Source organism: Arachis stenosperma, chromosome 10 (assembly GCF_014773155.1).
Source record: "Arachis stenosperma cultivar V10309 chromosome 10, arast.V10309.gnm1.PFL2, whole genome shotgun sequence".
Classification (NCBI taxonomy): Eukaryota; Viridiplantae; Streptophyta; class Magnoliopsida; order Fabales; family Fabaceae; genus Arachis; species Arachis stenosperma.
Window position 1 is genome coordinate 37331870 of NC_080386.1, and position 27737 is coordinate 37359606.

The following is a 27737-nucleotide window of genomic DNA, read 5'->3' on the forward strand; positions in this document are numbered from 1 at the left end:
CACCAAATTTGCGGTGTCCTCCATTACACCAACTACAGCATCAAAGAATCCTCACAACACACTCAAATCTCACTCAATCTCACTCACTCAGTATGGAAAACACTATCGAGCTCTACCTTATATAGAGCGGTGAACTTACCACGCCCCCCACGTGGTTCACACTTGGACCAATCACCTTTCGCCACGTCAGCACGCCACCGACGTGCTGACGCAGCATGCCCCCCACGTGGTGCAGCAACGGGCCAACCAAATTTCGCCACGTCAGCACGCCCCCTGCGTGCTGACTAAGCACGCCCCCTGCGTGCTGCCTAGGTGGCTCAACCACAGCTTGCCACCTAGCTTCCACGCCCCCCACGTGATGTATGCACTACGCCCCCTGCGTGCTGTGCATTTCATCTGATACGTCCATCTCTGTGTAATACACACAATTGCTCCATATTTTTCCAAATCACTTTTCCATATTTAAATTAATCAGCCGACTCATGTATGTTTCTCATTTTCATCGTCTCTCTAGTTGGTACAACCTAGGTCTCTTCTCTCTCTCTGCGAATTTGTCATCCGTAGTGGTTGTGAGATGACAGATGCTTCTGGTTTGCACAATTGTGACTCTCAGGAGTCAGGATACGCTATGATTTACTTCTCTACTATTCTGCGTCATTGGTAAGCTGGCTCTGCTCCGCTGAACTTTTATCTCACTCTTTCTTATTTTAATGATTTCTTCGACTTAATCCTCTTTTGGCTTTGGAGGATGAATATTCGTGAAGAATTGGTGAGCAAAGATGTCGTTGGAATCGAGAGGTGGCCAGATGGGGTTCTCAATATGCCTGCACGGAGGAGGGAGTTCGACCAAGAGGCGCAAGATGAACGACAATAGAGTGGTTCTTCCGATTCCTGAGTACTCACCTTCTGCCATCATCGCCATCTCCTGCGGTGTTGCCGTTACCGGCGCCGCAATGGGCTTCTTCTTCGGCATATCTGAACGAGATCACGAGCACCAGCGTGGCGAAGCAGTTTGAAAGGTTTCTCTCTCTCTCTCTCTCTCTCTCTCTCCCAAACCCTAGCTCTTCAACCCGATTTTTCCCTTCCAGTTCGTATCTTCCTATATTGTTCTGAGATCACCAATGGCTACGATCCCCACCCACAATCCTAAACATAGCTACTCGAATTTGTCGCCTGACCGGTGGGATTCTGGTGACTCTAAACGAGTGACGCTCTTTGGAACCTCAACAACCTGGTTGACACATTCTGGTCCGAGATCTCAACTGGCGTCCCCCTCATGTTCGGATTTTCTCGATCCCTGCTTCTAAATCTTTTTTATTTGGGGTTTTCAACTGCGTTTTCTTTGCCCAGGGTTTGAGCTGTTTTATTTATAATAATTAACTTATATCAAGGCTAATAATTGTCAGTTGCATCCTGATTCCATTGAATGGGTTTCGTTTCTTATGGGAGTTGTTGATTCATTTAGTTCTATTTTGTGTTTGAATTCTGTACTTTGTCAATTTTCTATTTAGAAACAAGAAAAATAAGAAGAGAATAAACATGGGGCATCAAATCAGTTCTCTCATATAATGACACAAAAATGAAGTAAGCATGAATTGATCTATAAGACAAAAGTGGAGGTAATTTTTATATATAAATCACTTATTATGATTGTTCTGGTTATTGTTTGAGATAAGATTGAATTGATGCTTTCTGTAGGTTGAAGCTGACTACAAGGCTGCATCATTTGCCCTAGATGTTATGGAGAGGAGACAAGTGCAATCTGAAACACTCTCTGCCGTGTTTGACACATATTTTCTCGATTAATTACTATGATTACTTATTATGGTAGGTTGTCTCTGTGATGCTTAGTTCTTTGATCTCATAATCCTGTGTTTATGGCTTGCCATGGTATTTACTCTCTCTTATTTTCATTCAATTTTGTGTTTCAACGGAAATCAATTGGGTATTTAGGGTTCTTGTTCAACAGATTTTTTGCCACATTTCTTGGGGGAAATAGAAATCTTTTGTATTTGTTCTCGATTAATTACTATGATTACTTATTATGGTAGGTTGTCTTTGTGATGCTTAGTTCTTTGATTTTCATGTCATTTGTGTCTTCTTTTTGCTTTCCTGAATACCTTGCACCATGTGGTTGGTATGCTCAATACTGGTTTTGGTCATCATGAGGTGATTCTTCCTTCTTTATGTTTTCAAGGCAAGGGATTTCTACCTACTAGATTGAATAGACATTATTTCTATTTAGTTTAGTTTCTGAGTTGTGAATGAATTGCTTCCTCATTTCTTATAGAATATTTATTTTTGTATCCTCTCTGATAAGATATTTTGCTAGAAGTTTCATATATCAATCAACCTTTCTTTCTTGTTTGCATGTTTTTTGTGCATTGCTTTTTATCAACTCTTAGGATCTTCTTATACATGGTTAACTTTTATTTACCGAGATCTTTTGTAGGGTATGTTTTAGCTTACTTTTATTGGATCTTCCTCTCTTTTCCTTCCCTTCTTACCCTTTCTTCGTCCAATTTCACGACCATTGGTGTGAAACCTCGTAGTTCCAATGCTTTACCTTCAACCTCTCACCGAAGTTACTTTAGGGAAATACTGGATCTTGATTCCGAGCCACTTCGCGCATTCACCCTGCGTTCAGCTGCTCGATGTCATCACCATCGGAGCCAATCACGAGGAGCACGGGCAATCCGACGTGGTAACGAAGCTGGTGGAGTTTCCAAGACGTCAGGGAGTTTACTCTGTCAGCTCCGCCATCACTTGTCTCTCCCGGTGACTGGGTCATTCCTTTTCTACCCTCCTTTGGTGCGGTCTTTTCTTTCTCCTTTCTTCAATTTTAATTCACTTGATGAATAAAGGCTGTTGCATCTTTTCTATTTTGAAAATTCAAGAGTTTTTAATTTTGCTTAACTTTCACTTTTATGATGTCTTGCATAATTTTTGAAAAGTTTGTTTCATTTTTACCAGGTTGAGACCAGAACTCTTGAGGAAGTTAAAGAAGTATTATATTATGCTTTCCAAACAAACACTTCTTTGACCTGGATAATGTTGGATAATATGGTTTTATCTCTACCTAATGGGGATGTGGATATATCAATGCTGAAAGAAACTGTGCAGTTAGTCAATGAAAAATTTGAGATTGAGGTATTCATGACTAAATTTGTTTTTAGTTCAATCGTGCCATATTTATTGAATTATTTTTCAACTAAATGGTTTAGAATATTTGCTGCTGATTTGATATTGTATATTTCAATGGTTTACTTGTTCTGTTTGACAAACTAGCATATCTTCTCAATCTTTTAATCTTTTAAAGAGGTGGATGGAAAATTGTCACGCAGAGTGTAATGTCCGCAAAGTTTTGGGTAAAATGTTCTAAGTGTTATTTAACAATTCCTTTATTCGTGCTCTTGGATCAAACATGAAGCTAATTATTAATACTCTCTTTTTTCTTTCATTTCATTTTGACTTGACATAATATGATACTACTAATGTTGCATCTAAGAAGCTCATGTCGTTCTTCTATTCAGTATCATAGAGTGACACGGGATGTGAAAGTTTGGTAAAAAATGCCTTTATGAATTGTTTAATTGTGCAAGCTGCTACTATTGATATTCATGTTTTCTAATTTGGGCATTTGTGTTTATTTCTTGAACTGGGTTGCTACATCATTCAATTATTGGATACATTGAACTAAATTTTTACTAATTCAGTGTATACTTTTCACTTTGACTTTTTCCCTTTTTCACGTTTTTATTTCATGGGTGGGGGTAATTTGTCGATATATTTCCATGGTATTTATTAAAATATATTTTTTTAAATACTTTTTATGGGGTTTAGCTTTTTTAGATCTAGTGTGTGGACTATGGTAGGTGTGTGGTTCTGCTTGACTGCTTCTGATTTTGACAATAATTTTTTGTTATCTTGTGGGGTTAGCTTTTCTTTTCTTTTTTTTTTTCCCTTTATTTTTGTGTAACTTGATTTTGCAGGGTTAGATTTTGTTTTATTTATTTATTTTTTGATGTCTTCATCGTGTACTTAATTTCTCTCTCTCTAAATTCATATAGGCTATGATGATTCAATGTTATATCTGTATTAGGGCTTGACCCATTTTTATCAGAATCTAAAAGTGTTATTATAATTAAAAACACCAGCAAATCCTATATATAACTTTCAAGGTATAATGAAACATAGGTGTCTGTTTATCTTTGTACCCATCTTCCAATCTTCAATATTTTGTGTTTCTTTTTATGTGTGATTTATATCCTCCGCAGCTGTAGATTCTTGGGATACTTTTGGCTTGAGATGCACAGTTGATTTTCTTAGGTTGTTTTACACGATATGGCCATTTCTATCTGCTCTCTTCGAAATATACATTGTGAATTTTAGTTTTTATCTCATTTATTTTCTGATAACTATGTTTGTGTTCGTGGATTAGTTGTTTGTATTTAGGGTATTGTCAATCCTATCAGTGCATATCAAGAAAGAAAATTAAAAAAAAAAAGCAAACCTTAACTTCGAGAGATTGTTGTGATTTGGAATTTGTAGGTTATTGCACCTAATTCTTTGTTCATCTTTCATTTTGTTTGACTTTCTATTAAGTTGGTATTTCTTTTGTCTTTATTTTCATCATTATTTTTTGTTGATTTTAATTAGTTATTTTATATTTTGTTTTTTTTCCTTTTTCATAGTTGTCTCTTCCTATTTTATGTGTTTCTCTATCTTCTCTTATTTTCTTTTCGGTTACTGCTTAAATGAACTTATATGTGTGTCTTCAAGTTTTTCTTAAGGTTTGTTTTGGTAAGAAATATGCAATCATAGGAAGATAAAAAAAAAAGCATTGAAACTTGTGTTTGTGTGTTGGTTATGCAAAGAAACATAAAATCTTTTTTGATTGAATAGTCGATTTGCGGGGAAAAAGTTAAATCTAAATGAATACTTGATTTTTTACTGATAAAAATAGAAACTTGATTTTCCCATGTTCTGATAGTTTTGTTTTATCATTACTAAAAAATTTATTATATGTTCCTCCTTCTTTGGCTTAGAATGAGCATATTCAAATCATATGATATAATATATTATTAGTTGTTTAAGTTTTTTTATTTTGGATGAAACAGTTACAACTTGGTTGGTTGGTGATAACAAAGTTCAGGAAAAAAGACACACTGTTAAAGTGAAATTGAAGATGGCTCAGAATGAAAGAATTGTAAAATTGTATATATGCTTCTAATCCCTATCTAAATCAATAAATCTTGATATTGGTTGTCATTTGTTGATTTTAGAAGTGTTTATGAATTTTGATATTGGTACTTTTCTTTATGAAGGGAGTGAGTGATTGATTGATTGATTGAAATATCAAGAAATTTTAGTCAAATAGAGTAGGCAAGTCAATTTCTGCATGCGAGTCAAGGAGAGTAGGTGTGATGCACTTAGGTAACTTGTGGCTGACTCCTCTCTCTCTTTGGTTTTTGAACTATAATCATATATTTTTCCTCTTTTTGAATTACATTATCATTGGAGTATTAACATTATTAATTTTAGTCCATATAACAATACTATTAGTATGCATAATAGACTATGGTTTAAAACAATACCATTTCCTGTTGGTAAATCTTCTTTCTTTATTTCCTTCTATGTGGATTGCATTTTTTGTATTCAGAAAGAGAGTATTAATTTTTTAATAGAAAACGTTTTTTTTTTTTTTTATGTAAAAATTGGGCAAAACTAGATACTTTGTGATGTGTTCAAAATAACTTATTAGCGTAAGCTTTTAGAACCACTTTTAGGGAAATTACTTTTTTTCCTTGAAGCAATTTTTAAGTTCTAACACAAACATGTAATTGCAGATTTTAGGTATTAAGGATTAGGGTTTAATGTTTGGAGTAGTTTAATGCAAAAGGTGTGTGCTTGGGTTAATTTGTTTGTAGTCAGTCAAGCTTCTTGAGGCATTTGTCGAAGAAAAAAAAATTGTGTATTTGTTTCCTAAAATTATGTTAAGCAGAGTTGCTCTATATGAAAGCAGGTACTGTGACTACAACATTTGAAGTACATTTTGAAACGAGCGACTATAACATTTGAAGTTATTTAGTTATGTGAATATTCTAACTAAAAAATTCCTAATGCTTTCATCCTTAATCTGTATTGCTATTACATGAAGTTGATCAGTTTGAAAGATAAATTTATATTAAAAAAGAAAAACTAAATATACTGTTAATAATTATCTTTAATTTTAAAAACCTATATATGTCCAAAGTTATTTTCTATGTTTTTTATGTGACATTTTTATAAACATTTGTGGTGCAGAAATTTAAATATCCTACAAAGTATATTCCATCATATCATCTATATTTTTCAGAGTGGATCTTCATTTCAATTGTGATATCATGATCAACGAAGGAGTTAGAAGGTAACAATATCTAGGTGCAAAGTTAAAAGTTAACAATGTCTTTATATGCTTTTTGAAATTTTCTTATTTCATATCCTGCTTTTTTCTTTTATATTCACTGTGATTAACTGTAAGTTGATTTTGAATTTTTATCTAATGCTTTGAGTTGTTGCCTAATATTATTCAAGACGATATCTTTTGCTCCATATATTTTATGGGGCTAATACTACTCTTTATTATGGACATTTTGTTTGACATATATTAAGTTATACTAGAATTAGTCTTATTTGAAAGATTCATATAATTGCAACATTAAGACTTGTTCAGGCAGGATTTTGTTTGACATATTGATCCAAAAAAGTGCAGCTGAGTTTGTTCAGGCAGGATTTTGTAAGACTGATGTTCTTTTGTAGACCGCTAAGAGTGATCTTTCAAATTCAAAGTTTGTTATCCAATTAATTGACCACTTTAAACACATTGGGCAGCATATTTGCATGGTCCTCGAGTTTCTTGGTGATAGGCTGATAGCTTGCTACCATTGATAAAAAACAATTGCTAGAAATGCCTTCCATTGAATAAAGTTCGAAAATGTGCAAATACATTTTGACTGGTTTAGATTACTTGTACAGAGAAGTCTATTAAAAATATTGATGAAATTGATAGAAGATGCAAGATTGTAGATTTTGAAAATGCATGTTAGGCTGATAAACCGTTTATTGAAGACATAATAATCCATATATAATATTTTTGATAAATTCTTTGTTAAAGTTCTTAGGTTTATGATTTAGGGTTTAATTTTTAGTATTTACAAATTTATTTTTTATAAAACCTTTTTTTATTGTTAAAGTCTAAAATTATAATATTCTTGATTAATTTGCTTATAAAATTCTTAATATTTAGGAGTGATGATTTATAAATTAGTATTTATGTTATAGACTTGATATTTGAAAACAAAATTTCTTTAAAATTTAATGTAATATTAGTTCTTATTATATTTATAATTTATAATATTTTTTATTAATTACGTTATTAGTTTTGAGATTTAGAATGCAAAGTAAGATTAAATGAAAGTTGAAACACATCATTTTCTCTCTTACAATTACTAATATGTAAATTAGAAATTTAGAATTCCTCGGTAACCTTGAACTTTACTAAAATTTTATCACTAGAAAACAATATTAATAAAGATAACCATAATTTTTTCTTTTTTAAAATGGATTGGATAGTCCCAATCATAGACATTACAAATTCAGTTACACCATATTCACACACACAATATTAAAGAGTTTCATCCATTACTTGGTCTAACCAAGTTTTTAACCATTACAAACTTTACCCACACCACACTCATTCATACACACAATATTCAAGAATTCCATCCACAGTTGTTGTAAGACATACATGATCACCATAAGATTAAAGTCTTGCTTGAAGATGATACTAAAAAGTTAATCTTAGTGGACCAATAATATAAAAATATCAAACAAGCCCAGCTTCCAACCCAAAGAATGTATCATACAGTGGTTGATTCAAAGTTTCCGGCAAATAAAATGCAAACATACCACCCACAATCCCACACACAGCAAACACCACGAATGGCAGCCTTCCCAAAACCACCACCATTGGCGACAATATCGCCCCCATTTGTCCAGCCTGCGTCGTGCACCCTAGTGCGGCATTCCTCACCACCGTGGGGAACAACTCGGCCGTGTAAATAAATAATAAGTTGTAGGTTCCCGCCATCCCAAATATTCCTAAAATACCACACACCATTCTAACTAACTTCCACACTCCAACATTCCCCATTAAACTACCCAATAAACAAAACAAACCACTGAACCACATTGTCCCTATTGCCAACGGCTTCCTCCCAAACTTGTCCAACAAAACCGCCGTTATCCCATACGCCGGCATCTCCGCCACCGCGTTCAGCGCCACGTTCATGTAAAGGTTAGTATCAAGATTCACCACGTTCAAACTCAGACCATAGTACACAATAGCGCAAAAGAAGTTAATTGCCACCATTAGAATCAACCTTATTCTAGTGGCTGGGTTTCGAAGCACGTCAATGATAGAACCACCAACTACATCTTTGTTTTCCAAAGACTTGTTCTTATAGGTCAATGTTGGTGCTTCTGTTTTTGCTTCTTCTTCTACTTCGACTTCTTCATCGAGTGCAAGAAGAACACCACTAGGGAGGTGTTTTCCATTGATGGAAGCAATAGTGGACATGATTTTCATGGCTTTGGTTACTCTTCCGCGAACAAGATACCATCTTGGAGACTCTGAGAGGAACGGGACGACGAGGATCAAGAAGAGAATGGAGGGGATGGAGGACGCAATGTAAAGCTCGCGCCATGTTTGGAAGACATAGGCAATGGCGGAGAGGATGGCAATGCCGATGGAGAAGAAGTAGAAGGTGGACATTCCGGCGATGCCACGTTTTGCGGGGCCGATGGGTTCGGTGGCAAGGACGAATGCACATAGGCCAACGCCACCGGTGCTAAAGCCAGTGAGGAAGCGGAGAATGACATAGATCCAATAGTTTGGGGAGAATGCTGTGAGGCAACCAAAGATGGCGTTTAAGGCACAAACCATCATTAGTGATCCTTTCCTTCCAAGAAATGAATCTGACAGATGGCCAAATATTCCGGCACCTAAAAATACAAATTAATTCTATGATTAAACAACAACAATAATAATACTAGTATATAAATCATTTTTTACATTTATTACATTGATATCAAAATTTTGAACCTACATAATTTTTCTTTTTTGTGATTAATTGATTCTTTTTATGAGTATTTTGAATATGCAAGATTGGAGAAGAATATATTTTGGAATTAAACTTTTAGTTTATGAAAATACTTTTAGATTAAGAAAGTGTTTAGAATTATTAAAAAAAATCTAATTATATTACGGTATCTTTTATGTAAATTTAAAAACAAAATATTTTCTATTTTTATTTTTTAAAATATTTTGTTATTAAATATTATATATAGTCTAAGATAGAAAATATTTATATTCCTAATAATGCAAATATTTTAAGGAAAACACGATAAGTTTATATTTTTTAATTTTAAAATTGGACTAACAATAATATTTTTTAATGTTATTAGGAGTTGGTATGTTTTACTATAAAATAGGGTTGGATAATTAGATTTAAGACTTTATAAATCTAAATGTTAGATTTATAATTTTAATATTTTTAAATATACAAATTTGATCCTTAAATTATGTTCTACTAAATTTTAACACTAATTAAACTTTTTTATTTATGTTCTACGAAATTTTAAGATTTGCAAATTAAATTTATTAATTAAATAAAAAAAATAACAACCATAATAAAAAAAGACATCAGATTATCATTACAGTATAGTCACGTGTGTCATTCTACTTGTTTGGAATATGATATTTCAATTTTTACCACCATTAAAATATATATTAAATAATACATGTGATCAAGATTTGAGAAATAAAAATATTGTGCATATCAATCATGAAAAGTCTGAAAAAGCCTGCAACAAATTTTTCTTTTTTTTTCCAGTTTGGAATGAATGAAAATATCTAATCTACCCAACTTAAACTATTTCATTATAATATATAATGAGTCAATCTGTTTATGTGAATTATGTCAAGCTATTTTTTTTCAAATAATTTTTTATAGTAAAATTTTAATTTTAATTTTTAATTTTTTTTTAAATTAACTCTTAAATACATATGTTATCATTACTTTTATAAAATTAAAAGTTCAGTAAAAAAATTGATGAAAAATAATGCTAGAATATTTAATTTTGCTCATTTTTTCATTTCTCTCATTTTTTTTAATTTGTGTGAAATCTTAAAATTTATTATTTTATATATCATTTTCATATTTCACTCACAAAATAACAAAATACATATTAAAAGTTTTAGTCATATTTTATAATTTTATATATGAAAAATATGTAAATATTTTACCTAAATATTTCGCTTCTATATGAGTAAAATATGCACAAACTGAACCAAAGAGAAAACCAATCAAAAGAAAAAAATATATTTTGGATCCTATACAAAAAAAATTATATTTTTACGTTAAATGTATTTTTTATTTTTTATTTTTATCTAAGCTATTTCTCAAACATTACATTAAATAGCTCAAGTTTATTGTCTTTTGCAATTTAAGATTGAAATAATTGAGTTATTCTTTTTACCTCGTAAATCCTAAACCTTTTTTACAATTTTTATTAATTATTAAAACTTTTTTACAAGTTCAAACTATTTTTAATATATATCTTGTAATAAATGTTTTTTTTTATTTTTATTTTTAGCATATAAGTTTGTTCACTACAAATAAAAAGTCTATCTTAATTAAAGCGTACGTGTATTTAATATTAACAATTAAATAATATTCTTTTTATATATAATTTTGTTAATCTTTTATCTTTTGAGACCAAATTTATAATTTTTTTTTTGTAAATTTTGATTTGATATATTCATAATTTGTTTTTACAGATTTTATTTTGTAGAAAATAAAGTTGTTAAATTTTCGAGTTAACTTTTAAAATTTTACAAGTTTACGAATTTAGATTATTAAAATAAATTTAATAATTAATAATTTATATTTAAATAGACTCGGATGAATTTGAGTAAATTTCATAATTTCACATAAATATGTACAAATTTGATAACCCTTGAATATACTATTTTAAACCTATTTTGGCCTCTTAAGTATTAAAATATGTAATTTTATTAAAAAAAATTTAAATTAAAATTTTAAAATAAAAAATGATATTTAGCTATATCTAATAAATTTTAGTTTTCAATATCACATGTTTATGATTTGTTCAAAGATAGATAATCAGAAAAAAAAATATTTAATAAAATAAAGTAAAATTTTATTATTGAGTTTTGATTGCTTAATTGATATGAAAAAAATAAATTAGAAAAGACTTGAAATTATTTTATGGTAAAATATTGATATATAAGTAAAAGAATTTGCATGTTTCAACTTTCAAGTAATCTTTAAAATAAATTCAAATTTTATTTAGATGATTTATTTGATCATATCAAACTTTATAATTTAATTATCAAATAAGAATTAAATAATAATTTAACAAATATTAACTTATTAGTATATGATGAACTTATAAATTTTAACACTAAACAGATACTAATTTAACAAATAATAAGTATTGCTATTTAACACTAAATTAGTAATTATTGGTATTTAACACTAAATTTAACACTAAAATTATTGCTATTTAAATTAGTAATTATTTAAAATAAGTTAAATTAGTAATTATTTAACACTAAACAGATACTAATTTAACAACTAAGCAATTAATGATACCAATTAAGATTGCTATTTAACAATAATTTTCAAAGACATAATAACATGAAGTTTATCATAATAATTGCACACCAAAAAAAATTTAGTACTATTTTTGTATTTTCTCATTAAAATATCCTATTATTAACAAATATTATATATAATAATTATGACCATAAATAATTATTGTGAGTCAATTTAATAATTATATTTATATGTATATAATTTAATATATATTAATTTTTTTTCAATGAAAATTATTATTAATAGCAAACATAATTATTCTATTGAGAATTACATACATAACAATTAAACTACTTGTTTAGATAACAAAGTGCGAAAATGGTTAATAATTTATACCGACACATTCAGTTAATATTACTACTGTTTCATTAAATTATTATGATTTAAATTGAAAATTTAAAAAATAATTATTCCGATACTTTTCAAAATGTTAGAAAATAATCATTATTATTTATATATTATTATATAACAAACTGAATTGCATACATATTATATAACAAACTGTGAAAGTGAAAGTGCTCACCAATCATACATCCTGCAAAGAATAACTCATACATATGACTATATAACTTTATTTTAAGGTTTAACACTTTTCACTTTATATAACAAGTTATCATTTCAATATGCAATATCAAAGGCAATCAGGAAAATAAGTATATTATAAAGCATCTTCCTAGCATGGACACAAAACCACATGGAAACATAGACACACCAAACTCTTGAAATTGCAAGACTAAGAGATAACAGAACCGACACAGGCACACTGACAGGGCTCAAATTCACAACATCATATGATTTGGTGCCAAACTACCAATAATTGTTAGTTTCCATGCTTCCCAAGAGAACCATAGAGCCTATGAAACCAATATTGAAGTTAAAGGAATGACCGAGACTTAAAAGAGTCTAGGGCTCGATTTGAAAAATTCAAAGGATATTAAAACGAACCTCAACTTTCAAGTAATATTGCTTTTATTAAGTTGGCCAGTGTTGGGTACGGTATTTTGTTTGGGTTACTCCATCAAAAATATGTGCACAAATACTATCAAATAATTCTTATATTTTGAATGAATTATTGGCCCAAAAAAAAAATCAGAGGCAGAAACTTAAGTGCCCATACTTGGTCTATACCAAAGCTAAAAGACAACTTATTTATTTATTTTATTTATTTATTTCAATTTAAAAGTGGGAATGTGTGTCCAACACTTGCTTTGATCTTATCAAGTTTGTCAGCTATGCAGACACAACACTATCTTCCTCTATAAAACCTACCTAGCTCCAGAATAGATTCCTTTAACTTTATGTACCCAACGGGCTGGAGGAGTTCTCCATTAATTCTGTTTGGCACTCTCAAGTTCTATATAAATGAAAGTGAAAGTGAAAGTAGCTCACCAACCATACATCCTGCAAAGAACAAGGCTTGGACGAGCCCAACCTTGAATTTGTCGCCGCAAATAAGTCCCCATTCCGATACGGTGGAGCTGCCGCGTCCAGCAACCCACTCCCATTCCTCCGGTAGGATCCCGCAGGTGCTCCCAACCACTCCGCAGGCGGCGGCGGTACATTGCCACTCCGGCTCGCGGTCGGCGAAAATCATAACCATAGTGTGGCAGGCCTCCAGCGCCCACGCGAGGCTTGTGAAGATGAAGTGTTTTAACTGCCATTTTCCAAATTCTCCGCAATATTTTCGGAGCATCTCATCCATGCAGAGCTTTTTCGTCTCCGCCTCCCTCCCTGTCGACTGCACCAGCAGCTTACTGAGCTCGTGGTTGTTTGAGGACAGGGTGGTTGTCATTTTAAAACACTCTTAGCACAGAGGTATAAAACTTGTTTTAATTAGTTAAGGTGTGGGTGAGAGAAAGAGAGGCAAAGAGATTAGAGGCTAGTTGGCTTATTTATAGTTTTGGAGGGTGTCAGTTAACAGAAGTGCTTTGGCATGCAGAAGTGCTTCATGACTTCATGTGGCAGGTTTTTTAATATAAAAAGTGTTTAAGATTGTATGGTCCAAATAATTAAAAAAAAAACACTAGATCTGCTTTTTTTTCCAAATAATTCAAGCTAAAATAAGAGATTTTAATGTTTAAAAATCTAAGAACTTAAACTAATTTTTATAATTATAATCAATATTTTGATATTGAGGATCTTTTGGTTTGATAATTGTTAAGAAAAGATTAATAGATTGATGGAACATTTGAAAGACTGTTATGTCCAATTTTAAGGGATATTATATTTAAACATTTTTAAAAATTAAAAAAAATAAATAATTTTTTAAGAAATGATAATTGATTTTACTAAAATTTTTATGTTATAGAGAATGTAAAAAATTATTGGTTAGTATGAATTATGATTAATTGTAGTTAATCGATGGTGAATATATGTATGTCTCTAATATAATAGAACTTCCAATAAAAATTGGGAGCTAATAACGTTTTGGAATTTCACATCGTAGTAATATCTTTTACAATTTTGTTATACATTTAAATTTTGTTAACCATTAAATGTAAACAATATATATATATATATATATATAGAATTATTAATGAGATGAAGCTAAGTACATTAGGCAAAACCCACTAAGTATATAGGCTAGAGATGAAGACCTAATCATTCATCTAAATGTGGAGACACATTCGAAATTCATTTAGAAGTTATTTAAAAAATAAAATTAAATATATAATAAAAATGTGACTACCTTTTAGATTTATGTGGGTATTGTTTTTTTAATTTGAAATCAAGATTAATAAATTGTAGAACTTATTATAGAAAGTTGTAAAATAAAAAATGATAATTTTAGAATTATTAAAATTAAAACTACTATGATGTGTGACGTTTGACCAATTCAATTATTATTCTTATTATTGTTGAATTATTGTTAAATTTTGTTTACCATAAAAATGTAGCATACACCTTTTAACAACAGCTATGCAATACACTTGAGGTCTAATAATTTTTTTTTTTCATTAGTTTAAAACAATACTAGACTAGTCCAAATAAGAATATTGAAAGCTGTGTATGTAGCATAAAATAGTTTGGCGCTGGAACAACACTATCTTCGTCTATAAAACCTAGCTCCAGAATATTCTTTTATGATACCTGGATACATACTTTCTAGCCCTAATTCCTTTAACTTTATGTACCCTTCGAGCTGGAGAAGTTCTCCATTAATTTTGTTTGGCACTCTCAAGTTCTATATAAATGAAAGTGAAAGTGAAAGTAGCTCACCAATTAATATATATACCTACCAAATGTCAAAATCATGAACCATTCTATTGTAGACTTTGATGAGGTCTATTAATTTTTTCTTCATTAGTTTAAAACAATAAAAATCTTTAATAAGACTAGACTAGTCCAAATAAGAATATTGAAAGGTGTGTATGGAGCATAAAATAGTTAGGATTAGGTTAACAAGTCATGATGTACCTAACAGAAATGATGACATTTTTTAATAAAATATTATATATCTAATATATGTCTTTTTTATGTAAGAATTTTTATTAATTTTAAATGAAAAGTTGTAGTTATTTTGTTTTGATTATGCTACGATTTTATTTATTTTTATTTATAATAATATGAGCAACAAATAAAGACTAAACATTAAATAAATCATTTGGTTATATGTAAAAAGTATGATATTATTATGTTATAAATTATTAATTTTGAAAATTTTAACTAGTTAAGTCGAAGTATATATATGAATGCCTCTATATTCAACAATATTAATTTGTCAATAAAAATATTTTTAGAATCCTGTTAACTAAATAGTATTCTAAACATATTATTTGCATTTAAAAAATTGAATCAATTATTTAAATTTTAAGATTTTTAATATATTATACTATCTTTTACACTTAATTATTAGATTATTAGAAACCTTAGCAAATTCCTTAATTTTAAAATAAGATGTGATGATTATTTTTTTTTAAAAATTTATGAGTGGATAAGATAGAGGTAAATGAATATATATATACTAGCAGAAGACCTATGCAACGTATGGGTAAAAAATTTCTATTGCTAAGATTTATCTCTTTAATCTACTAACTCACAAAACATAAGACAAAAAAATACCACATCAAATGAGACAAAAGAAGTTTTTTTTTTTTCCTTTTTATATTTGCATTATTTGTTAATTTTATGATAGTTATGGTATTTATATATTTGTAGCGATTCATGCGAAAAAAACATCGGAAGTGGTCAGAATGACTAGCTGCGTCCACCGTAGAATTTATAATTAAATATCACAGCTTTCTTTTTCTCCTAAAAAAAATTGTCCATATCTTAAATTTGTTCGTTAAATAAAATATTAAAATGAGTAGGTTTAGGTAGACTTCTTTAATATGTTATAAATTTTTATTATAAAATTTATATAATTCTCCTTCTTAGACAAATTAATTCTTTCGTTCTTCTAACGAAATTTGTAATATATACATTAAAAATTAAATCTTTCATAAATTAAATAAAGTTGAAACTAATAAATTTCAAGCAATAAATAGTTAACAATTTTCTTTTTTTATTTGTAGTTACAACTCAAATTTTCAATTATAATCTTAGTAGCTAATTATTGTTTAAAAGAACTATTTTATCAACAAAAACATAAATTTATTATAAAATGCTTAATTCTACAAAAATATTATTATACCATACACTAATTCTATTTATGTTCCCTTACTCTGTTTTAATTTTTTTAAAATTCTCTAAAAGAACAAAAATTTATCCAAACAAAAATGTTTAATTTATGCTTTTAACATTAAATTGGTTAAATTACTTTTTTTTCAAATAAATTTGAAATTTATTTAAAAAAACAAATTAAATTATATTAAATACTACAAAATAATTTCATTTATCGGAGTAAAAAAAAAAGGTGAACTTCAACCAATTATGATCAATGTTACATTAATCTAATTAATACACAAATTGAAGTATTAAATATTTAATAAAAGAATTTATGATAAAAAAAATTATTTATTTTAACCAGTGACTAGAACAGTTCGATGACCGGTTCGGTTCTCAAAACCTTGCTTTATACTGAAAGAGAATCCCACTTTATCACAGATTTGGTCCAATTTTTTCTCTTTAAGAGAGAACCACACTTTTTCACCTATTTTGAAGAACTTTTAGAATTTTCAACCGCAAAATAAAAAGTCCAAAGAATACACCCAAAACCCAGAACATAATGGCAAGGGATGAACTTGGATATTAATGTGAAATTGACAACCTTAACTTATTGCGAGTGAGGAGGGAAACTAACTAGAAAAACATAAAATACCAAATACATAATTGAAAGAGAATGAGAATTTAAGTGAAGCCCATGGCCTCGTAACTTTCAGGTTCAATACATTTTAATTAGAAATCAATGGCTTCATATGTATGGACAAAAAACGTTCATGAATTTCTACATACATTTGGCATAAATGCAATAATGAGAATGAGTAATAGTAGTATAGAAGCATTTATATGCATATGTGTGTATATATTATTTTAATTTATGGTTCCCCACCATCCAACTGATTGAAAATGGTCGGTGTCTCAAACACATTAATTTCTTCTTCTCATGCACCACTCAAGCTTAAAATTAAATCTAAATAAGATGATTCTATCTATTTTTTGTCACCAACTCGCCATATGCATTCAACCATAGTCATAAGCTGTGAATATAACACAATTTAAAATTACAAATTTATTTTAACAATCCAAACACGTTGTCAGTACAGTAATATATACATGCATTATTAATGTAGTTCTATGCTGCTTACTGCTGTCATAGTCTGGTAGGTGGCGATATTCCCTTCTAAAACACACATTTCCTGCTCTACTTCATACTCAAGAATCTCTCTAAAATTTCAACATAGCTTAAATTTGAGAGTAGACCATATATATATATCAGAAACTCTAAAGGAAGCATTTTTTAGTAAATTTGGTTATCCCTTTGTCTTGGATCAATGTTCTTGTAGAGAAAAAAGTATAAAATAGTTGATATCAACATTTCAAACATTGTCATATTCTAGAGAGACACAAGTTAAACGAAAATTCAGCATAACAAACAAAAATGATTTTGAGAACTTTTAATGAGACTAAATAAGTGTTAGTCAACTTAAGTGACCATTCCAAACGACTAAAACTTTTTAAAATTGGTTTTACCGTACAAAACAACAAACAAAAAAGAACAAAATGAAAATAGAAAACAAAGGACAAAGAACAAAATGAAATGTCAGCCCTCTATAAATCAGTTGTGATGAGATATTGTTCAACTTCATATATTATGTGACAATAAATAAAATATAAAGTTATAAACAACATAGTCCAAAACATAAACCTTGATTAGCAATTGGGATTTTTATAAGACTTGTTATATTCAACTACTTTTAAGAAAGTGCACACAAATTGATTAAATTAAAACCACACTTGTTAACTTATTTTGAAAAACTTTTAGCATTTTCAAACTCAAGATCAAAGATCCAAAGAATACACCCAAACTTGTAACAAAGAACAAAAAGAACTTTGAAACCTTTTCATGACAAAATATAGAAAATTGAAATTTGAAAGCATGTCACCTCACTAAATAGGCAACATCCAATTCAAGTGACGAATTGAAGCAACTAAATTTTTGTTAGTAAACAATAAGCAAATCCTCTAGTAGTACACTTCTTTAATTATTATACAAATTAGAAAATAAAATCTTTCAAAATATTACTATTTTTTCATAAAGAGAAGAACCAAATGAGAGTAACTTATGCAAGAAGCGTCTTATAGTCATAAAAAGATAAAAAAATATAACTTCCAAATATTCAGCACTTGGTTCTGTACAAACATGCCTCATCACAAAAAGTTATCGTCTTCCTCAAGCATATGATGTAAGTCACAAATGGTGTGCCAAATAGATAACAACTAAGTGCATATAAAAGGCATATAGCTCAAAAATATTTTTTGTAAACTTACAAAGGCATGTAGCTGAAAATCAAGAATATCAAAGGCAATAATACAATCTGAAATTTAAACAAAAAAACACACAAGCAAAACAAAATTTGAAGCCAAGACTACCAAGTACAATTCAAGTACAATTCAAAGAAATAACACATTTTGTCTAAGCACAATTCATGCAGTGTACAATTATATAATAGGAACATATAACTTATCATAGCTCTATCACTATTAACATTATAGCTCCACCTTTTCTTAATCATGTAATCTGAATGTTAAAATTTAAAACTATATTCCGATTCTTTTACCAAAACTTGAGATTGATTTCTATTTCTGATTTATAAATATATTTTGTAAAGATCTATAGCATTAAATTTAACTTTCAAATTATTCACATAGACATTCTATCAAGCAGTATACATGTATTAGTTTACACAGATAAGACTATACATACTAAACAACTAAGAAAAACTTCAAATCAATAACTACAAAAAAATCCTTTGAATTCATAAAACTATGAAATATGATTTCCCACATTTCATATAGATATGAGCAAGAAAGAGGATTGGATGACAAGAGGAGGAGAGAGAAGAGAAAGATAACAAAAACAACATGAAGTAACACATATGGGAAAAGCGAGAACCAAAATAAAAAGAAAACCTATGCATACATTTAGGGGTGGTAGACTTAGATGATGACACCATTTAGTATAGGTATCATTATTTTATTAGGGTTCCTATATAATTAGATTTCCAATAAAAAAATGTCATATTCCCAATGAAGATACACACAAGCTAATTATCTATGTAGTTAAATGCCCAAGAAGAAAGAGGCCATCAATAAAGTTCAAAAATTGTGCTTAAAAAAAATACAATCAAGGAATGAAGATATAAACAAAAGAGAGCAACAAATAAAGATAATTTTTTTACTAATTTTATTTAAAAAAATATAGCAACAGAATCAAATACTCAAACTTCTCAGAAAAAGAAGCAACATAAGCTTGATAGCTAAATAGAGCAACTGTTCATGCCACAAAGAATAATGGGAAAAAAAGGTTTGAATTAATCTTTTCACAACTGTAACAACATTTCCAACCAAAACTATTTATGGCTAAAAATCAATACAATAAAAGGTAATAATACAAACAGAAATCAAAACAAAACATATTTCATCAATAAACATAACCATCTACCAAAAGACTACAACTAAAATAACAGTAAATTGATGTAGATTTAGAAGAAAATGAAAAGGGACCTATAAAACAGATGGATAATAACGACGACCCAACAAAAAAATACATGTTTAACACATTTCAGATGAAAAACAGCAAATTTAATCCAAAAAAATTCATCAAGTCAATTCAGAATCCCAAAAAATTATTCTTCATTTTTTTCAAACAAAGCAGCAAAATATTTTTATTCTAAAGACAAAATCCTTAACCAAAGCAAAGCTAAAGTCAATTATACACAAGAATTGATAAAGCTAATAACATTTGTCAGATCTTAAAGCCTAATTTATCTTGCAATTTTAATATTAAGGAAAGCATAAGAAATCCAAGTAGCTCAAGGCGTGAAATCGAGAAAGAAAAAAGAGAAACACTAAAAATTGTACGTTTAAAAGAATATAAAAGAGATACTGAAAAAGGAGATACTGAACCATATCTCCAAAAGAATCAAGAATTAATAAATAACAGTCAATAATTTATTCAAATTATATGTTTTACAGAAGTTATGTGAAAATTAAAACCAAGATTTTAAAACATGCTGAAAAACACATCTTGAAAAATATAATAGTAAAGTCACTCAAATTAAAAGAATATAAAACCAATAATAGAAAAATTTAAAATACATAAGACAATCCATCAATAAAATGTCAACTTCAGAAAGACAGGAAGAAGACCGAAACAAAAAGGATTGCAAGAAAGAAAGCAGTAGAGCTAAGGATTGCAAGAGGTTAAAGTACCACAAACCTAAATGGGAAGTCGAAGGTACAATCAATTTGGCTCTTAAAACAAAATGTCACTGTAAACCAAGAATAACTGCCAGATCTTGGACTTCGAGAGCTGAACCTCCCTATCGAGCGTCCACGAACTTTCGGTGGCCGATTTGATTTGACGTCAAATACCGCTAATCCAATATTAGAGAGCGAGAGCAAGAGAGGCACTCTGGGACCAGCGTGATCAGACCCCAATATAAAAGGGGAAAAAAACAAAAAACAGTTAGTTCATGTGTATTTACTCAAAACACATCAAACAAAATCCTAAGAAAACACAACAGATCAATAAGCATAACCATATATCAAAAGATAATGATACAGATTTATCATGACATCAGTTTATTTTTTTCTCAGGTTATGATAACAATACAAATCTGAAGAGATCACATAAACAGTTAAAGTTAATCCAAAATTTAACACCTCACAGATGACAAAACAGTAAAGTTAATCCAAAACATCTCATCAAATGAGTTCAGCATTTTAAAAAAATAAACTTGCTTTTTTTTAACCCAAGCAGCAATATATTTTTATTTTTGAGAAAAAGATCCTTAAGAACTACTAAATCTCTGTCAATAATTTATTGAAAATATAAGTTCCAGAGAAGTTATGTAAAAATTTAAATCAAGATTTTAAAACATGCCAAAAACACATTTTGAAAAATATAATAGTAATACTCTCAAATTTAAAGGATATAAAACCACTATTAGAAAAATTAAAATAAATAAGACAATATCGCATCAATGAAATGCCAACTTCAAAAAGACAGCAAGAGATCAATAAGCATAACCATATGCCAAAAGCATTGGAGCTAAAACAACAGGAAATTCATATAGATTTAGAAGAAAGTGAAAACGCACCTGTAAGACAAAAAAAAAGCACAATGACACCAACCAAAAATTACATGTTTAACACATCACATATGGAAAAACAGTAAACTTCATCCAAAGATGCTCATCAAGTCAGTTCACATTTAAAAATTATAATTCTCCACTTTTTTTTCAAACCAAGCAGCAAGGTATTTTTATTTTTAAGATAAAATCCTTAAGCAAAGCAAAGCTGAAATCAATTATACAGAGGATAATGATACAAATCTGTCATGACATCAGTTTATTTTTTTCTCAGGTTATGACAATAATACAGATCTGAAGATATCACATAAACATAAACAGTTAAAGTTAATCCAAAATTTAACACTTCACAGATGAGAAAACAGTAAAATTAATCCAAAATATCTCATCAAATGAGTTCAGAATAAAAAAAAATTAAACTTCCTTTTTAAACCCAAGCAGCAATATATTTTTATTTTTAAGAAAAAATCCTTAAGGAAACCAAGGCTAAAGTCAATTATACACGAGATAGTCTCCAAAAAAAATAAGAGCTACTAAATCTATCAATAATTTATTGAAAATATAAGTTCTAGAGAAGTTATGTAAAAATTAAAATCAAGATTTTAAAACATGCCAAAAACACACAATGAAAATATAATAGTAAATTTAATCCAAAATTTCTTATCAAATCAGCTCAGAATTCAAAACAATTAAACTTCCTTTTTTTTTAACCCAAGCAGCAATATATTTTTATTTTTTAAGAAAAAATTCTTAAGGAAACCAATGCTAAAGTGAATTATACACAAGATAATGATACAGATCTGTCATGACATCAATTTTTTTTTTCTCAGGTTATGATAATGATACAGATCCGAAGAGATCTCACAAACAGTTAAAATCAAGACCTTAACCAAAGTACAGGATTTACCGTCTCAGTTCTTCCAATTCTCGCAGGGAGTATCATCCAATAAACCAATGCATTAAACAAACAAATAACAATAAAAAAATTAGAAATAAAAAAAAGAAACATTTCTGCTAAACACCTAGCGAGTGTCATTTCATATCAGTGAGATAAACTTACATCGGCCATTGTCAACACCTTTCAATCATCTCAATGAAGATTTCTCTGAGATCTTCATTCACAGTCCTTTTATGAAGATACTGTTCTTACAATCTTGCCCCATCTTAAATCTGTCACTCCTCACCATCTGCAGCCAACAACAAACATTGATAAAAACCATACGAACATCATGCTCAGAAATAAAAGAACAAACAGTAATAACAGATTCCAAAAAAACTTAAATTAAATGAACCCAAAACCCTCACATACCTACTTCCATGATATATTCATGGATTGGCAAGACAAAACTTTTTCTTTCTGCAAAACTCAAAGAATATTGATCTTGCATGCCAATCAAGTTACCAATCATTGGCTTCGAATATGAGACACAAATAGCTAGATTCAGATGAAAAACAATTAAGGCCTTAAAAGTTAGAATAGTAGAGGAAGAAGACAAGGAACTAACCCCTTTATTACCGGAGAAATGGCTTTTTTTGTCAACTAAGACATAATATAAGCAGGCAGAAGATAAGACCCAATTTTAAAAATTTCCATGTGGATAATAGCTGTAAGGGATACATAAAGAAATTTCTAACACACAAGATATCCTTACTTATAAAATCATGCAAGGCAAAAGAATTTCCACCAGAGCACTATGCTTCCAAAGGTACCACAGACGTCGTGTAACCTAAAACACCAGTATTGCGAACTCCAGAGAGTCCCGATATCTGATTCTCATTTGTATAGTATTGTAAAGGCAAAACATCATTTGAAGAAGGATATGATTTCACGGAATGGGAATAAACATTTTCAGAATTAACACATTCATTACATTCTAAAATCTCCCACTGCAGTCGCAAAGACACAAACAATAACTACCAATGAAAAATCACACTCCAAAATTAACACATTCATTACATTCTAATTCTAAAACTGTTAGTAATTTGTAGTTCATGCCAACCCATCATTCACCTCCAAATAAGAAAAAGGAATCCCAATCAGTTGGCAGAGATACGGTGTAGATGTATCTAGAAATTCGATTTTCAGAAGTGGCTAGAAATCTAAATGGAGTACCCGTGATTATGCTCATCAGGAGCTCCACTGCGTACAAACTCTGGCGCAGCTTTGCATAGATTGGGAGGATCCAAAAATGAGAAAACCTGCATTTACCGGATAGGCATGAGTGGATAATTTTAAAACCATTAACATCTCAAATTGACTTAAAAATTGGGGGCATACTATTTGCAATAAATCCTCGATGAGATCCATTTTGACCCCTTGATCTACTTTTGCTACGTCAGATTCATCACATTCACCTTCGGCCTCTACCTCACAACTAGAATCAAATCCATCCTCTTGGACCAAAACATTCCATCAGCAAGCCAATAATCATACCGATATACAACTTGAGCTTATAATTTCCAACAATGTTAACTTTAAAAACAAAAAAAAATAACAGAAATCTCACTTGAAATGATGGAGAAATTTGGTGCGCTTGCGGTGAGAGGAATCGGAGCTGCTGGTAGCTTCTCCGGTGGGGCGCCGGCGAGCGAAGGGTACGGGTTTCACAGCATCATCACTCGACATGAGGCAGTGGATCTTGGAATTGTCGTTTTGGGATAAAACGACTTCGCGGGTGATACCTGAAACAAAATCAAAAAACCCTCAAGAGGAAGTCGGCCACGGAGAGAGAGAACACATCGGCCAGAGGTCACACTCACCGCATCAGAGGAAGAACTCCCTTCCCATCGAGCCCTCCTCCACCCTGTTATAGTCCATCTCGCCTCTTTGACTCCTCATTGCCCTCTTGCTGTGATCATTCCGCCGCTGCTGCGTTTGGGAGGGAGAGTCACTGCCTCAGAAAGAGAAGTCTCGAGCCGTCCTCCGCCCCATTATAGTCCATCTCGCCTGTGAGTCTTCATCACCCTCTTCCTCTGCTTAGTCCGCCGCTGCTACGTTTGGGAGGGATAGAGAGAACTTTGAGACATTAGGGTTTTGAAGAGAGAGAGTGAACCAAGTCTTACCCTTTATTTTGTAATCCAAAAAACTGAGATGTCACGTATACATTTTGGGCTCCAAAGAGCTGAGGAAGCAACACCTGGCTGAATAACCCATGCTCTTTATACTATTAGAAGATGTGTCTCACTTTCTGAGTGTTTTTTCTCCACATGCTTCTGTTCCAGTTGCTGCTAGAACCAAAAGATTAGCCACGTTTTAACTAACAAAGCTAAAAGAAGTATGGATCTATGTACAACAAAGGTATGTTTCTTTAATCCCCAAAGAAAAATTAATCAATTAGGAAGTGAAGTAAATAAAGAGTTATCTTTATCTAACCAAAGTAATTAAGTACCCAAAATTAGCTAATTACCATACAATCAAATTAAATATCAATGAAACCCATTAAACCTTAAAATCCAATGATAGAACAGCACAAGCAATACTAATTAATTAAGTGTTTTGCATCATCCTAATTAAGACACTTGTTTCCTTTTTACTCTAGGAAGATCAGATGCAGATAAAAAATGACAAAAATATGGCCACATAAAAAGGGATAGTTAAGAATGAAGGCAAAATATATCAAACTTACACTGGGGACAACAACAGGAAGGCAGAAATTATACTTCCTGAGCAAGAGAAAAGAAAGTAATTAAGATCAATGATGATATAGTAGATACAATTAAAGTAATTAATTTATTAGAGTACGTGAGAGAGACCTAAGATGCCGACAACAGTTCAAGCGATTTCTCCTGAAGCTGCTGCAGTCATGGATGGTGGTAGCTAAATAATGAGAACAAAGATCGAAGTGATCAGCAATTCAGCAGGGGTGGTATCTTGAAGAAGAGAATGAAACTACAATAAAAAGTTAAATCAAACAACACAAGAAGAGAAATGAAAAAAAGGAATAAACGAATGATTCAATCAAAATAGAATGCTTAGCATATTTCCATGTGAAACAAAAACATATATACAATCAAGCTAAGGCAACAAAGCGATTGCAAATTTTCATAAGAGATAAATAGAAATTAAAACCAAAACTATAAGTATTCTTGGCTGTCTAGAAAATTTATATTGGAGATATCGCAGGAGTCACTATTAAAATTAATAGACATAATATAAATTTGCACACTTGTTAAAATTTACATAAAGGAACTTCCACAGCCTTACATAATCATAGAGAGAAAAAGAGGATAGATTACATATGCAGGAACATACATGATCATGTCAAGCATAGAATGATAGAATTGAATAACTTAAACAAACTAATAAACAATGTAAATAATAAACATAAAAAGAAAAATTGTCTCAACACAACTCCTCATTCCAATGTATTATATTAACATAACAACTCATAAAAAAAGCAAAAACTTTAGCATATAGAATATTAGAACCACTTGGGTCCGTTTGGAAAACTTTAGAAGTACTTTTTTTAACTTTTAACTTATGAAAAGTAGTAGTATTAATGTCGGGTGCAATTTTCAAAATCAAATTGCAACTTTCTAAGAAGCTATTTAGGAACATATAGAGAAGTTTAAAAAAATGACTTCTCTCATAATACTTCTACTTTTCATCACATTTCTATAAAATAAACATTTTTAGAGTTAAAAATCCAAACACAAAATAGCTTATTTATAAGTTACTTTTAACAGAGTCATTTATTGTTTAAGTTATTTTATCAAAAGGAGCTTAATTAAGTTGGTTATCCAAACGGGACCTAAATATATATCAGAAACCAATCTTTAACTTCAAAAAAAGCCAAAAGCTCTTTACTCTTCCTACAATCAACCGGTTCTTCTCATTTCACTCGTTCTAAAATATGCATTATCTCAAAATAAAATAAACATTAAACCACAAAAAAAGAACAAATTAAATATAATTTATATAAATATAAGCAAGAAGAAAAATTATTTAACTTAACTTTCTTGCAGACGTTCTGACCTCATTTCTATTTCCCTAGAACTCCGATGCAATCTCAGATCAGAATCCAGCTGGATACTCAATTAATCTCTTATATATTTTCATATACCAACAGATCACAGTATACATAATAGTAATTAACATTTATTTGAAACAAAACCAAAGAAATCCTAAAAAACACTATGACGAAGCATCCGATATCTAACCTGTTCTGGTGAGCGAACATTTGGAATTAAAGGACTTCTGCTGTGTTCGGCCAAATTTTCCAGCCCCTCATCCGAGGTCTACCATTTCAGTCGCGAACTCGCCATAATGGTTTCCGTAGTGGCCTCCGCAATGCCTCCGGACACTGTTCTGAGGGGTCATTGGCGGCAGAAAACAGCGATGAAACTCGGTAACGTTTGCCTTTAGCGCTTCCGTCGCCAGCCCCCCGCTTTGACTGGACCAGATCCCGATTCCGCTGGGCATATACCGGCATTTTGAGTAATTGAAGAAATCGTTTCTTCCTCTTCATAGATGCTGTTGGTGTCACTGCAGCCATTTACAGCATCGGTCCATTGAGATCAATAATTTTCCTAGAGAGAGATATCGCAGAGCAGCATTGAGAGAATAGCCAGATTTGAAGAGAAACCCGAACTGAAGGGAGGAAAATGGGGTTGAAGGGCTAGGGTTTCAGAGTCAGAAAAACATCGATAGAGAAGGAGAGAGTGTGTGTCTCAAGCAAAAGCAAGGGACGGTAGAATGCAAAAAAGATCGAGAAGTAGAGAACTGGGTTCGTGAGAGCAACACCGCGAGAGAGATAGTGAGAAAATGAGAGAGAAAGAGAGTGTCACACAGAGGAGAGGGAAGGATCGAGGTCACAACACCGACGGAATTGATCCAGGCCAGAAGGAGAGAATAGCCAATCGAGGAGAGAACGAAGGGAATGGCTATTCTGGGTTTATGAGAGAGATAGAGAGAGGAAAGACAGCGTCAAATGAAAGATAGAGAATGGGGAAAGAAGATGAGGGTGAGAATGAAACCCGTTTAGGTCACTCCTTTTTTAAGTAAGAGTATTTTTTAATTTGAAATTTTTTTTTAATTTTAAAGATTTAATTTTACACATTTCGGTCATAAATGACATTATATAATAAAATTAGAAGAAGTACATAAATGATTATATATTAATACAAGAAAGATCACATAATAATTGGTATTATAAGTCTAATATTTTTTAACAATATAATTTTTAAAGTATTTATAAAGATACAGTACTATTTTTCTCTTAACTTAAAACTCACTCGGTTCTAATATAATATTACAATT

The 27737-nt window shown here is 30.6% G+C and overlaps 2 protein-coding genes and 1 long non-coding RNA gene across 28 annotated transcripts; 1 reads left to right on the top strand and 2 right to left on the bottom strand.

Annotated features, from left to right (window-relative positions):
- The first annotated feature begins 473 nt into the window (after positions 1–473).
- On the top strand, positions 474–6830 carry LOC130955486 (uncharacterized). 13 transcript variants are annotated; one of them, XM_057882347.1, is made up of 8 exons: positions 499–660; positions 765–1019; positions 1089–1278; positions 1512–1619; positions 1699–1827; positions 2553–2811; positions 2974–3150; positions 6307–6830. In XM_057882347.1, the coding sequence occupies exons 5-8, from the start codon at positions 1736–1738 to the stop codon at positions 6388–6390; spliced, it is 612 nt and encodes a 203-aa protein (XP_057738330.1). In that variant the 5' UTR covers positions 499–660; positions 765–1019; positions 1089–1278; positions 1512–1619; positions 1699–1735; the 3' UTR covers positions 6391–6830. The 13 variants fall into 13 exon arrangements, 11 of the variants coding, with proteins under 11 accessions (XP_057738327.1, XP_057738330.1, XP_057738329.1 ...); XM_057882346.1 differs by lacking the exon at positions 1089–1278; XM_057882349.1 differs by lacking the exon at positions 1089–1278 and having other exon boundaries at positions 2595–2811.
- A 941-nt stretch (positions 6831–7771) lies between these two features.
- On the bottom strand, positions 7772–13515 carry LOC130958077 (organic cation/carnitine transporter 4-like). Its single transcript, XM_057884969.1, has 2 exons — positions 13113–13515; positions 7772–9045 (listed from the first exon to the last, which is right to left on the bottom strand). The coding sequence occupies exons 1-2, from the start codon at positions 13513–13515 to the stop codon at positions 7868–7870; spliced, it is 1581 nt and encodes a 526-aa protein (XP_057740952.1). The 3' UTR covers positions 7772–7867.
- A 3180-nt stretch (positions 13516–16695) lies between these two features.
- On the bottom strand, positions 16696–27429 carry LOC130954881 (uncharacterized). Of its 14 annotated transcripts, XR_009076463.1 has the most exons (11): positions 26639–27429; positions 25232–26522; positions 25105–25141; positions 24239–24703; positions 23986–24160; positions 23757–23872; positions 23131–23677; positions 22984–23018; positions 22788–22890; positions 22386–22665; positions 20413–20799 (listed from the first exon to the last, which is right to left on the bottom strand). It is a non-coding gene; the product is annotated as an uncharacterized LOC130954881 (long non-coding RNA). The 14 variants fall into 14 exon arrangements; XR_009076456.1 differs by adding an exon at positions 16696–17362 and having other exon boundaries at positions 17471–20799; positions 22788–23677; XR_009076465.1 differs by having other exon boundaries at positions 22788–23677; positions 25232–25295; positions 26454–26522.
- Between the last annotated feature and the right edge of the window lie 308 nt (positions 27430–27737).